Source organism: Sceloporus occidentalis, unplaced genomic scaffold (genome assembly GCF_023333645.1).
Source record: "Sceloporus occidentalis isolate IW3139 unplaced genomic scaffold, rSceOcc1.0.p SCAF_7, whole genome shotgun sequence".
NCBI classification, from domain to species: domain Eukaryota; kingdom Metazoa; phylum Chordata; class Lepidosauria; order Squamata; family Phrynosomatidae; genus Sceloporus; species Sceloporus occidentalis.
Window position 1 is genome coordinate 81,096,563 of NW_028316987.1, and position 14,540 is coordinate 81,111,102.

Consider the following 14,540-nt stretch of genomic DNA (forward strand, 5'->3'; position numbering starts at 1 on the left):
AGAAAACATTTGAAAAGAAAAAGGTAGTATTTAAAATGAGCCAAGCAGACTTAAGTAGAGGATTCTGTTCTAAAGAGTGCAGATCTCTCAGAAAATATGCTGGCTTTCTCTGACATACACCTCATGGAGTCATAAATATAGGAAGCAATCATTTCTTTATGTGTCCTTGCCCTTTGGAGGTGATGACATCAGGCTGCTTTTGGCAGGTACTGTAACGACAGACAGGCAGCATATGAAGAAATGTAATGACTCAGCCAGCACCTTGAGGTTGGCTATGGATTCCATAGGAAGCTTACCTAATTGAACCAGTATGGGGAACTTATAGGACACAGGCAATGAATATACATCTTCTCATCTACATCTGTCAGGAAGCAGGTTGTCACAAGGGATGGCTGAATCCTACTTCTGCTCTGGGAAAAAGTTGTTGGTGGGGAGTAGTCATGATGTGCTATGACCTCTAGAAAGGTTCCAAATACTTTGATATATGTGACTCATATTGTGAGAGGTATTTGATATCACCAATGCTCCTAATAAACTGATTGCGGTTGTGGGTGGAATTTAGTGACTGTCAGATTAGTTCTCAAAGCAGAGGTGGTGAAATGATCGTTTCTATCCTTGGGGTGAAATTCAGCCCTTCTGGGTTTAGATATGGCACTCTGGGCCATGCCCCTTACCTTTAACACAATCATTTGGCAGTTTCCCACTTTTGTATATTTATTCCCCCACCCAAAAAGGTTAAAATGCCTCTTTTAAGGTTTTGTTATTGTCCATAAGATATTTTAAATTAAAATGTGGTGGTATTTTGGGCCACATCCATTTGCCTTTAGTTGCACCCACTACTGGAAGATGGCCGCCATGAACCTTTGTGAAATTAAAGTTGACTCTTGGCCCATTTTTCAAGGACTTGTTCCATTTAGAGTAGAACTGCAGCATTTTAGTTGCAGGGTTTTGAAACTCAGGGTGCAGAACAGATGTTGGGAGTTAGCATGCTTGGACATCTGTCAAGACCAAATCACACTCTTGCTCCCTCTGGCCTTGTTCTTCTTCCAAGCGTATGTACCCAGTGAGGAGAAGCTGCAGCAGACTTCTTTTAATTTGTCTAAACCTCCTTTCCCAGTAATCTGGATTGGGTTTACGGGAAGAGAGTAAGCAAATAAACAGTGATATTAAGGGCCCCCAAATATGTTGTCAGGATTCTGTGGGTGAGACCAGTGGTCCATTCATTCCACTGATGTGTCAAGCAATAACCACAACAAGATGCTTACTGAAGATTTTACAGCTCAGAATATTTGTGCACATTTTATTTTCCTGCTACTGAACATGCTTAGGCTGCCTGTTAGAATAGAATTTTGATTGCAGTGGAGGGAAGTGTGCATGGGATGATATATCTCCAGATGGCATTTGTTTAGACTGTAGAAATGAAGGACAAAGATTTGCAGAATGTGTGCTTGAACCAAAAAAGTACAAAAATAGAATTTTTGTTGGGGGGGTGGGGTGGGTGGTTCTATGGATCCTTTCTTATATGAAGAGTTCTGGTTGGTGTGCATTGCTAGTAAGTTGAAGGCAAGGTAAAACACAGTTTGGCAGCCAACAAGGTTAGCCAGTTTCTCAGGTTGGCAAATGAACCTTTTGGGAAGCCTTTATAGTCATAGGGTATTACTTGACCTGCTTTTAGGCCCTTTGGCTTTCAGCCACACCAGCTGTGATGTATGGTGTCATAATGATGTATGGCCTGAATCATATCATGGTAGTTACTTAGGGTAGTTGTGCAACTTGCCTAATATTAGGGGTGAATTATAACATTTACTTACAACAGGGCCAGAAAGACTAGATTTTACAGACAGAGAGACTTTATCGGCCTCACTGTCCAATTGGTCCCCCCCAGTAAGATAGACAGAGCAGCACTGGTCCACTGTCAAGATTTACAAAGCTGCCATTCTCAAAGCCAAGGTGCACATCACACTAAAACGTGGTTCTGCAATCCAGAATTTGGAAGTTACATTTATGGAATGGCTGAGCTGTACATCCAGTTGTACATCCAACTGTAAATCCCAAACCAGGCCTTTGAGCCTGACGTTGAATCTCTCCCCACTCACCTGAAATTTTAAATAATATTAAGTAGTATTATTTTTTCCCAATTTTAAACGACCGCATATTTTACAGCAATCTAGTGTAATCAGGCGTGTCAATATGGCTAAGCAGAAAGTATAAGAAAGTACTGTAAGTCCAGAAGTGGATGTCTATATCCTTGTCCCCCTTTGAAGCTCATTCCTGTAACATTTTAAAAATAAAGTCAGGCAGCAAACACTTGTGTTTGCCACCGCACACCCAGGAAAGCGCTGAAAATTCCTCAGAAGCAGCTAGTTGCTAGGAAACCTGGCCTTTGTTCTTTTTCTGACGAGTCTCCTTCCTGCGCACTAATGAGTTTAAGGAATTTCTCTTTAGTTTAAAATGATGCCAAGGTGCCTTTCCTGTTTCAGTTTCTTTTTAAATTCCGTTCTTGTATAATTCTATTTTTCTTATTAATGTTTCTTAAAACTTAGGTCATTCTGAATTGAAGAAGCTGGTAAATTCACAACTATGTCTAGCAAGCTTCTTTACTAACAATGTGCCATGAAAAGGCAAATTCTCTCTTTGACACCTTTGTCAGCCAGATTATAAAATTGGCTGTGAAAGTCCAAAACATGATCCCTAACATGCCTTGGTCACCAAGCTGTGCTCAAAGGTCTGCCCAACTGCATTTCCCTAAAAGCAGGAGCCTTTTAATAGATATAGATTCATGCCAACTTTGTCCAAACAAGATGAATTATTGCTCCAGTGATATGTTAATTGAAAGCCAGTGAGATGTGCCCACCATGGTGTTGGTAGGTATGCAGATACGTTTTAGAAACAGACAATTACAAAAAGGGAGTTAGAGGTCACAGTAGAATGGAATTTAACATTTTCTGGGGAAGGATCTTTAGGAAAAATTAGAAATCTGCAGGAAATTAAGAATTTCTCTGCAGAAAGCTGCTCTCATTAAAAGAGAGTGCATTCTTTGGTCAGCTGTATGATCCACGGTGGTAATAGACTGCTAATATACTGTTGCACATCACCCTTATTCTCTCTATATATTTTTGGTGGGTCTGCATGTACACTCATACGTGCACACATATTTTTCATACAAGTGAGCATAATTGGAAATATTCTACCCTATTTATGGTACCTTAGGATAGGAAAATGTCTGTTGCCCACAGATGTTAGATTAAATTAATAAGCCTATTTTTAATCTCTAAAGGAGTTACCATCCTCGGGAATCTTTACTAATAATATCTACCCAGCTAATAGCCATAATATATCATACAGCATTTTAACTCTTGCACACTATTGAGCAGCAGACTTTGTTTTTGCTCTTCGTAATATTGTGGGAGTGGCAAGGAGACATTAAGAAAAATGGGCAGTTATCAACTTCGTGTGTACAAGCTTTAAGAAGCTTTTCATGCTGTTTTAGATTAGTAACGTCTGTACTGAATTGGTCATTACTTTTAAGTAGGTAATGCAAATAAGAAAATGATTTCTCTTTCCTCTGCTTGCCCCCCCCCCCCACAAAATTGCTATTGCATTTTTGAAACAAAATTTAATAATAATATTTTTCGCTATTACTGAGGCATGGGTGTGCTGTATGTGGACATGATGGACCTTAAAACAGGTAGAGGCCATAGAATAGCAATAGAGCTGAGGAAAGTTACTTATTGAACTATGATTTCCAGAATCTTCCAGTCTGAGTGACTGCTGAAAACATTGTGCTGTCCTCGTTTGACAGCAGATCACAGGCTGGGAGAGTGGCTGACGAAACTCAAGTAACCTCCTCTGTAGCTTGGGGCCAAAGCCAGAGAGAATGGAATGTGAAGAAGCAAACCATTCTGGCCAGATTTCTCCTTATCTACTCTACCTCCAGTTGCCCCCAGGACAAGTGTAAGGGAAGCAAGAAGAACAGGGTAAAACGAAATTCTTCTTCCCTTTCCATCTTCTACCTGCACCTCAAAGAGGAAGCTTTGAGGACACCTCAGGGAGATGGTTCTCATCAACAGGCTGCATCTCACATCATGGGCAGAGAGAGACAGCAGAGTTGATCTTAAATTTTATTCATCATTCCATAATTGATTCAATGGGTCTAGTTGAGTTGGGATTACAATAAGTTTCATGGCCAAATGAGCTTAATGGCCGTTTTCAGTTTTAGACACAGAGGTCTCTCATGATAGTTGGGTGCTATAGTTTTATCACTGTACTGGTTCACCTTAATGGATCTGGCATTGTGGAACAGACAATAAGTGATGTCTTTGTATCAAGTACTTGCATATTATGTTGTCTGTATGTAGAGGCACAAGAAATCTTACATCAACAAAACACACTGAAATATAATAGCTAAACTGATTTTTGATTTAAGAAAATTAGATTGTGGGAACAAACACTTTAGTTTTGGGTACAGCTGAATGGATGAATGTGTGGTTATAAACATAAAATTTAATTTTGATAATCAACAACACTGTTGATAGCCTTCTCTCTTTCCCTCTTCTCTTTCCAGATCTGAACATGGAATTCAACCCTTCAGATCACCCAAGAGCCAGCACAATATTCCTCAGCAAATCTCAAACAGATGGTAAGTAACTAGTTTTGTCCTGTTGTTGCAGGAGAAATTACTTGTGAGTAGTTAAAGAATATGCTACTGTAGGCACGCTTAATACACCTGTGGCTTTTTGAAGATTTTTTGTTCATGACTTAATTCCAATAAACATGTTTAGGATAGGAGGGAGACTTCTTGTGATTTATTTTTATTTATAGAGAACTTTTAAAAAAAATCTAAGTACGTTGAACAGGGTGGGCAACTGTGTACACTTGCCTTCTGGGATACATCACCCCCAAATCCCAATGTCGACATGACCAAAAATCCCTTCAGATTGCTGGTTTTTGGGGTTTCAGAGATAAGGAGTAAAATGAAGTAACCTGCTGCACATAAATAAATAAATAATAATAAAACTTTTATTTATATCCCGCTTTTCTGTGACAGGACAATCAAAGCGGCTACAACATGTTAAAATCCACATTTACAAATTTATGTCCCAAATTCCCCCCTTAAAACAGGATTAAACAAATTACAATTAAAACAGCTATTAAAAACACAATAAAATACAGTGAGGACAGAGTGGTGGGCTGATACATGATGTGGGGGGCAGTCATTCTGTGGCCGGGCACTTTTATTCAGGAAAGGCCTGCCGAAAGAGATCCGTCTAAGCTGGCAATTTGACGGATCTCGTCTGGCAGACCATTCCATAGACTGGGAGCCATTGCAGAGAAGGCCCTCTGGGAGGTAGCAGTTAGTCTGGTTTTTAAAGGCTGCAATAGATTCCTCCCAGAGGACCTGAGGGTGCGGGGTGGATTATATGGAAGCAGGCGATCCCTCAAATAGATTGGACCCAAGCCATGTAGGGCTTTAAAGGTTATAACCAACACCTTGTACTGTGCCCGGAAACTAATAGGCAGCCAGTGAAGAGATTTTAAGATGGGTGTTATTCGGTCACTCCTAGTTTTTCCGGCGACCAGCCTGGCTGCCATATTTTGTACTAGTTGAAGTTTCCGGATTAGGCACAAGGGTGGCCCCATGTAGAGCGCATTACAGAAATCAAGTCGTAAAGTTACCAGTGAATGTACAACAGTTTCTAGGTCCTTTACTTCCAGGAAAGGGTGCAGCTGGCGTATCAGCCGAAGCTGATAACAGGCGCTCCTGATCGCCGCATTCACCTGATTTCTCATGTGAAGCGACAGATCTAGGAGCACCCCCAGACTTCGAACACAGTCCTTTGTGGAGAGCGTGACCCCATCTAGGACTGGAGGTTGCAACCCTATACCTGGTTTGGGGGCCCCTACTGTAAGCACCTCCGTTTTGTCTGGATTCAGCCTGAGCTTGTTTTTCCTCATCCAGCCCATTACTGCTTCAAGACACTGATTGAGGGGAGAAATGCCATCTGTTGTCATAGCTGCTGATCGGGACATGGAGAAATATATTTCGGTGTCATCAGTGTACTGATAACACCCTGCCCCATGTCTGCGAATGATTTCCCCCAGCGGTTTCATATAAATGTTGAATAGCATCGGGGACAGTCTGGCGCCTTGAGGGACGCCTCATTTAAGCTCCGTTTTCGAGGAGCGACTGTCCCCGAGCATCACCTTCTGGAATCTACCCGAGAGGAAGGACCAGAACCACTGGAGTGCAGTGCCACCGATTCCTAACTCTCCCAGGCGTTCCAAGAGGATGTATTGAAGGCCGCTGACAGGTCTAGAAGCACCAACAGGGTCACGCTTCCTCTGTCAATGCCTAGATGAAGATCGTCAGCCAGAGCAACCATGGCAGTCTCCACCCCATATCCCATCCTTAAGCCGGTTTGAAATGGGTCTAGATAATCGATTTCATCCAAGATGACTTGGAGTTGAAGGGCGACAGCCCTCTCAATCACCTTACTCAAAAATGGCAGATGGGATACAGGCCTGTAGTTCTTCATATCCAGGAGATCCAGGGAAGGTTTTTTCAGGAGCGGTCTAACAACCGCCTCCTTTAAGCAAGTTGGAAAACAACCTTCCCTAAGGGATGCATTGATGACATATCTGAGAAATGCCATCGAGGCATCACCCCCCTGGACGGCCAGACATGATGGGCAGGGATCGAGCGGACATGTCGTCTTCTTCACATTCCCTAGGATCTTGTCCACGTCCTCGGTATTCACAAGCTCATATCTCTCCAAGAGGAACAATTGGCTTGTTTCAGATGATCCTCCCCCATTTTTGACATTTGGCAGCTTGGAAGGGGCTGGGGGGGGGTAGGAAAAAAGGTTGGGTACGTGGGTTGTATGTGACCCATAGGCCGCATTTCCCTCCACGGTGGAATGATGTTGCTTCGTAGAGATAAAATAGTCTCTCTTTAACATTGTGCAACAGTAAAAAAACACTAGTATTGTCAGTGGTTTTCATGCAAACATGCTGTATTTTCTGTCGTATAAGACTACTTTTTAACCCAGGAAAATCTTCTCAAAAGCTGGGGGTCGTCTTATACACCCAGATATATACGGTATATCTCAGTTTCAGGACCACTTTTGTGTGTCTGTTCTATTGATCAAGTCCTGTGAGAATGTTCATTCATAATGAGCTAATAATGAGTTTACTCCAAATTTTCCATATGTTCCTCTACATTAATCTGTTTCTGTTACACAAACATGTGTACACAGTTAAGTATTTTGAAATGGATGCTTTGTATCACGGAATTTGCATCTTACATCATATAAATCTTTTGAAAGGCTATGGGGGGAAAAAAACCCTAAGTATCTCATATCCTCCAACTGTCCTGGCAGAAATAGTCCTAATTGTCTGTTGTGCTTTTTCAGCTGCTTTTAAAATGTTCCAGTTTCTCTCTCTTCCTCCCACTTTCTCCCTTTGTCTTCAGCTTACTTCAGTTGCTACAAACTGAATTCAAATTTTTAAAATAGGTGGGTCCCAGGTAACTCAGTGGGGAGAGAAGAGATGAGGGAACAGACTGTTCCCACTAGGCTCAGGTAAAAACAAACTGCTCCAGCCTCTCCTAGCTTGTGTATTCTTCCTAACTTTTCTAAATTGACCACAGACTGATGTTGATTGGACACTTGTGTCCTGGCTTTCATCATGGAAATGTTGAAGGATGTGATGCTTGAATGTTTGTTGAGAACCAAGAAAACTGCCAAAGAATGGTGTTCTTTAATATCAAATGCAATGAACCCTCCATATTGGTGGGCTGGCAGTCTGCAGATTGCCATGCCTCTTATTATCCATTAGTGGCACACTAATGCTTCCCATCTGCATATCACCACCATTGAATAATATGGGGAGTGACCATCTGTGTTTTTTGCCATCCACGGAGAAGAAGCCCCAACCCAAAACTGCATGAATGGGAAGGGTCCACTCTATATACAGAATTCATTATTGTCAGATATGTCTGCCGAGGAAAGCTGGATGGCATGCAGATTTTCTTCCAGTTCATAAATGTTTCGCTTAATATTTAATTCCATTGTTTACATTTATGAATGTGTTTAGTGTGAGATTACATGTTGTGCTAAATGTATTACTGCATTTATTGTGTTTTTGTTGCCTTGTTAAATACCTGCATGGTGGGGTGGGACTTAATTTTTGAAATATCTCAGTGTGAGGCAGTTAGAGTGAGAAACTGGGTCTATGACAAATAGTTTTTAAATCCTTTAAAAATATTTTTTAATTTATTCTATGACTCCAACAATGACACTCCTCTCCAGTTGCTACCGGCTGTGGAAATAGAGCTACTAATAATGCCAATAACAGCTTCACTCCCTTACTAAATAGCAAACTGGAGTGGGTGGGAAACTTTGTCACTGTTGTGTAACTTGTAGTCTTGATCCCCCACAGTGACTACTTTAGGAGAATTATTACAACAGTAAACTACAGAAACATTAAATGTGATCACACATTCAGTGTAATATGTAGTTCGGCTTTCAGTGTAATGTCTAGTTTGCCTTTCATGCATAGTTAATACAAACCTGTAAATGTAGCTTGCTCTGTTGTGGCCTAATAGAAAGTTACTTGCTCATATTTGAGTCCAGTTAAAGACCAAGCAAAGATTTGAAAGGCGATCTACCACACTTTCTCTACTGGACTAGAATTGTAGAATCATAGAGTTGGAAGAGACTACAAGGGCCATCCAGTCCAACCCCCTACCATGCAGGAACTCTCAATCAAAGCAACCCTGATAGATGGCCATCCAGCCTCTGTTTAAAGACCCCCAAGAAAGGAGACTCCACTACACTCCGAGGGAGTGTGTTCCGCTGTCGAACAGCCCTTACTGTCAGGAAGTTCCTCCTAATGTTGAGGTAGAAGTATTTAAACAGGGCTATCATATCACCTCTTAACCTTCTCTTCTTCAGGCTAAACATCCCCAACTCCCTAAGTCGTTCCTCATAGGACATGGTTTCCAGACCCTTCACCATTTTAGTCACCCTCCTTTGGACACGCTCCAGTTTCTCAATGTCCTTTTTGAATTGTGGTGCTCAGAACTGGACACAATATTCCAGGTGGGGCCTGATCAGAGCAGAATAGAGTGGCACTGTTACTTCCCTTGACCTAGACACTATACTTCTATTGATGCAGCCTAAAATCGCATTGGCTTTTTTTGCTGCCGCATGGCACTGTTGACACATGTTCAACTTGTGGTCTACTTGGACTCCTAGATCCCTTTCACATGTAGTCTCGTTCAGCCAGGTTTCCCCCATCCTATATCTATGCATTTCGTTTTTCCACCCTAAGTGCAGTACTTTACATTTCTCCTTGCTGAAGCTCATTTTGTTAGCTTTGGCCCAGCTTTCTAGTCCATTCAGGTCATTTTGAATTTTGATCCTTTCCTCTGGGGTATTAGTTACTCCTTCTAATTTGATGTCATCTGCAGATTTGATAAGTATGCCCCCAGTTCTGACATCCAAGTCATTAATAAAGATGTTGAATAGCACTGGGCGCAGGACAGAACCCTGTGGCACCTCACTGGACACTCCTCTCCAGGATGGAAAGGAACCATTGTTGAGAACCCTTTGGGTTCGGCCAGTCAACCAATTACAAATCCATGTAACAGTTACATTGTCTAGCCCACATTTTATCAGCTTGTTTGCAAGAATGTCATGGGGAACTTTGTCAAATTCATTACTGACATCAAGATATACTATATCCTTAGCATTCCCTTCATCTATCAAGCTGCTAATTTTATTTTAAAAAAAGAGATAAGATTTGTCTGGAATGACTTTTTTCTCTGAAATACATGTTGACTTTTTGTGGTTATGGAATTGCCTTCTAGATGTTTGCAGAGTCTCCATTTAATTATCTGCTCCAGAATCTTTCCTAGTATTGATGTCTGACTAACTGGACGATAATTGTTGGGATCGTCTTTTTTCCCTTTTTTGAAGATGGGGACAACATTTGCCCTCCTCCAGTCTGCTCGGACTTCTGTTCTCCAGGAGTTCTCAAAGATTATTGCCAATGGTTCCGATATTACATTTGCCACTTCTTTTAATACCGTTGAGTGTAGTTCATCTGGCCCTGGAGACTTTCATTCATTTAGTTTAACAAGCTACTATCTCCTTACTTACTCTGTGCTGAAATTCCCCTATTCTGTCCTCTGCGCCATTATCCTCAGGTTGAACACCCTTTGTCTTTTCTGAGAAGACTGAAGCAAAAAAGGTGTTGAGTAATTCTGCCTTTTCCCTGTCCCCTGTTAGCATTTTGCCATCTTCTCCACACAGTGGCCCTACCATTTCCTCCTTCTTCCTTTTGCTGTGGACATACCCCAAAAAGCCCTTTTTATTGTTCTTAACCTCTCTAGCAAGCCTGAGTTCATTCTGTGCTTTAGCTTTTCTGACTTTACCCCTACATGTGCTAGCTATTTGTTTGAATTCCTCTTTGGTGATTTCCCCATTTTTCCATTTCTTATACATGTTCCGTTTAAAAGTTAGCTCAGTTGAAAGTTCCATCGTCATCCATCCTGGTTTCTTGAGACACCTCCCATTTTTCTTCCTCACTGGAACTGTTTTAATTTGTACCTTCAGTATCTCCCATTTGAGAAACCCCCATCCACCTTGAACTCCCTTCTCTTTTAGTATACCTGACCATGGAATTACCCCCCAGTATTTCTCTAAATTTATTGAAATCAGCTCTCCTAAAGTCTAGAATGAGTGTCTGACTATGTCTGGCTTCTTCTTTCCACTCTATAATATAAGTTATATACATAAGTTTATGTTGTAAATGTCATCTTATTTGGAAAATAGGAAAGAATGATGAAAAGAAAATGTTAGGAATAATTTTTCAACAAGTTAGATTAACTGGAGAAGCCCACACTAAATATGTTCATTCTCCAAAGCTTCAGTTCTTGATTTGTATTGTCATTCTTGGAGGCTGAACACTAAAATAAAGCTCAGACATCCTCCTTGGGTTCATTGATCGGTGGTGCTGAGCATCATCATTTATTAGTCTGATTTTACCTTCCCTGGAAATTAATGGTGTTTGCTTCAGAATGCCTCTTGATCTAATCAAGGGAGGGAAATTAATTTACTGTTCCCTTATTCAGTCTGTAGTGTTGGGTTTGAGTGATGTGAGTTCCCTCCGCCTTCCCAATGTGGCTCTTGCAAGCTGTCGTGTATAATAAATGACAACCATGTTGTCTCTAAAAGGTTTGTCAGAAATATGTGCTGCAAATGGTACCTTGCACTATTGAGTCCTTGCACATCAGTATGTCCTTACTGTTGACTTTATGTTGAATCCGGCTGCTTGGAATCAGTATCAAAGAACTTTTAAAAGGCTGATAAAGTTTTTCTTAAGAAAAGTCCACGTCTGATAGTTAGAGAAGGGAGGTCTACAGCTATATGACTAAGAAAAAGATTGTAGGAAGAGAAAGATGGGAAGAAAGGGAAGTCAGACCTGAGACTTATCAGTCAGTAGTTAAGGAAGCATGAGATCAGACTAGACAACAAATGTACATATATTAGGGAAACTGAGCTAGCTCAGTTTCCCTAATATATATATTATCCCATGTGGATTCATAATTACTTTGGCAAACATAGTTACACATTCCTCTATTTTTATACATATATCTGTGCCTGGTGTCAGTGCAGAAGGAGCTCTGAACATGCTGCCTTCTAATCTCTGACCCAAAAATGCCTATGGGCTCATCAGAAAATGAAGATCACAGCTACTCCTACATATACAGTACTTTGCTTGGCACTTTTCTGCTGAGTGAATGTCTGAACAACTGCCATCCCTGTTGCTTCCCACTGCCTGCAGCCTCATCTCCCCTTTCTCCCTAATAAGCCTATTAAGCTAGTTAATACTGGGGGCCAGGCAGCAGTGCCCCCCAAAAGTGAAGAAATGCCAAGTAAAGCCACTTCGTCTTAAATTATGTTGGGGCCCAAAGCATTCTGGGATAGAAAAAACCAGCAAAAGTAGCTGCAGCTACTTTGACCAACTGCCAGATGACCTTGTTGTGTTGTAAGAAGTGCTATGGTGGAAAGATTTGCATGAATTTGTGTCTATAAACTTGTTTTAATTTTAATTGCAAGGCCTTTAATTTTAATTACAAGTATTATCTTCACATAAGATGGAACATTTTTATTGTCATGCAGCCTTTCCCTCCCAAAACAGTGTTCAGAATTTTTAAAAATAGGCCATGCTTACAAAGTTGTGAAGTTCTACTTCCAAAATAAGATCAGTAGCATGGTAGAGCCAAAGAAGAGCAGTTGGCAAGTAGGCTCTGGTGTTAGGTACCAATTCAGTATATATCTAAATAGCTGTTCACAGAAAAGGAGACAGTATATTACGATCTCATCTGAAGTCCCAGAATAAGCTAGTTAGGTGAATTTGCTAGTGGCAAAGTAATATGTGAAATGGAGCTATAACCAGAAATAGGAGCTTTGGCTGATGCTTTCCATTGAGAACGTCTGCTATATTATTCTGAGGACCTTGCACTGTCCAGCTCTGTTGATTCAGTGAGGCTTAGGGCAGCTCTTCCCTTAATAAACTGATAGTTCTAATGACATGGCTTCTCATTTCTCCCCTGTTATTTTATACATCCCACGTTTTCTGGATTAATTTATGGTGGTCATCAGCTTTGGAGCAATTTTAGGGTGGTGTGGTTAGGCTGTGATATTTACTGCTGCATGCTTTCCCCCAAATATTAATGAATTGAAATGAAAAATCTCCCAGGTTATTTGTGTGCTACCAGTATTTATTCTTCCCTTTCCCTATTCTCTTCAAAGGGGCACAATCTGTTAATGCACCTGTGGAAAGATTAGATTCCATTTAAAGCCTAGTTTTTTACATCACTGCCCCTTTTTAGCTCAGTAACTTATCACTGTGCCAGTTTGTGGCTTCCATGTCACTGGATGAAAAATCTGTTCTGGAGCCAGAGGAGTGGGAAAAACTGGCTTGATCCTGCTTTTTCCTAAAGTCCACCAAACACCCACAGGCAAATCACAAAGCGCGGCATCAAGCTCTGATGCTGGATAGGGTTTTTTGTTGCCTCTCCATAATTCATGTGCACCATCTCACAAACACACCTCCTGCAATCTCCAAGTACCTCCCACATCCTGTCCAGATACCATTTCATTGGCTGGCTACTCTTTTGATCAGCTACAGTCGCATGTGCAATGTGCCGCTAGTACAGTGCATTGATGCATTCACGTGCGAGGATACATTGGCAAGGCACAATCATTGAGGCTCCCTATACATGCCCCCTTGACCCCCCCTCACCTAGTACCCCCCTGTTGGACTGTCTAATTTGTGTACATTGTAATTACATCTATTGGACTTGTCACACTTCCCTTTCTTTGCTATGCTGCAGCTCCACACTGGCTGTTTATATGCAAGTACAAAGATGCACATTTTTCACGTTAAGCCGGAGTATCCCAGCTTCTTTTTGCTCCGGTTTTTAGCCTTGGAGCATGGCTTTGTTTCACTTTCTACTTGCTTTGGAGGTCTGCGTTATATAAACTCTCTGACTTCAAAGTGTCTGGAAGCCACTTTATTTTGCCCAACTGCTTCACCCCTTGGACCAGATTTGAAAGTAGCTGTCCAAGGTGCTGAACAGTATCTCTAAAATAGGTTCAGCACTTAGGACAGCTCAAAATTCAGAGCGGGTGCACGGTGCACTACTCAGATGAAATGGTAAATACAGTTATACGCGGCTTTGAGCATACGTGCAAAGCCGCGCACATGCACGAGCCCCATTCACTTGAATGGGACTTGAGCATGCACGCTATTTGGCTTATGCAGGGGGGGGGGCGGAACGGATCCCCTGCGAAAGCCAAGGGTGCACTGTACCAAGAGATGTAAAATTTCTAAAAATGTTTGAAGCCATAGGGGAATCTCCCCACCCCCCACCCACATTTTTTAAAATGGAAATTTTCACATGATTTGGAATAAAGTGATACTAACATACTTTACTTTGTTACTTGAGGACCATAAAATGTATTATAAACATAATATGGTACAATTATACATTTCAATTTGGCATAAAATTATTAAGTTTGTTATATTCAAAATATAGTTCAATTACATAATAGTTGCTTACTTTTTCAAATTGTTATTTTTATTGCAAATGTTGTTGCATTTTCCTATATTGTAAGGAACTTCTTTGTTTTTCTCACTTTATTAGGAGCAGGCATAAGCCAATAGAAAGAGAAGAAACTACCAACATTTGTAAAACGGAATATTTTTTTTGCTTCCTCTAGTCTTCCATAGTATCAAGCAAATGTAAAACATTCATTCCCAGAAAAAGTATAGAAGCAGTAGCACTGATGTGGTACTGTGAAATGTCTTACATAAATGTCTTCTCTCATAGTTTTTAAAAATCAGTTTGGAGGAGTAAGTACATCAGCATCTTAAACATGTTCATCATTCTAAAAAAAATTTCCAAAATCCATTTTTCAATTTTTAACACCCCCCCCCCCACTTTCTTTTCTACTTTTTATGAGAGA

General features: G+C 40.9%; 1 protein-coding gene across 3 annotated transcripts in view; it reads left to right on the plus strand.

Moving 5' to 3' along the window:
* LOC149310020 (cyclin-Y) overlaps positions 1-14,540 on the plus strand; it is a 122,431-nt gene that overhangs the window by 73,031 nt on the left and 34,860 nt on the right. For all 3 annotated transcript variants that reach the window (XM_089533502.1, XM_089533503.1, XM_089533504.1), the window contains one exon: positions 4,565-4,639. In XM_089533502.1, coding sequence (XP_089389628.1) covers positions 4,565-4,639 — 75 coding nt within the window. The remainder of the gene's footprint in view (positions 1-4,564; positions 4,640-14,540) is intronic.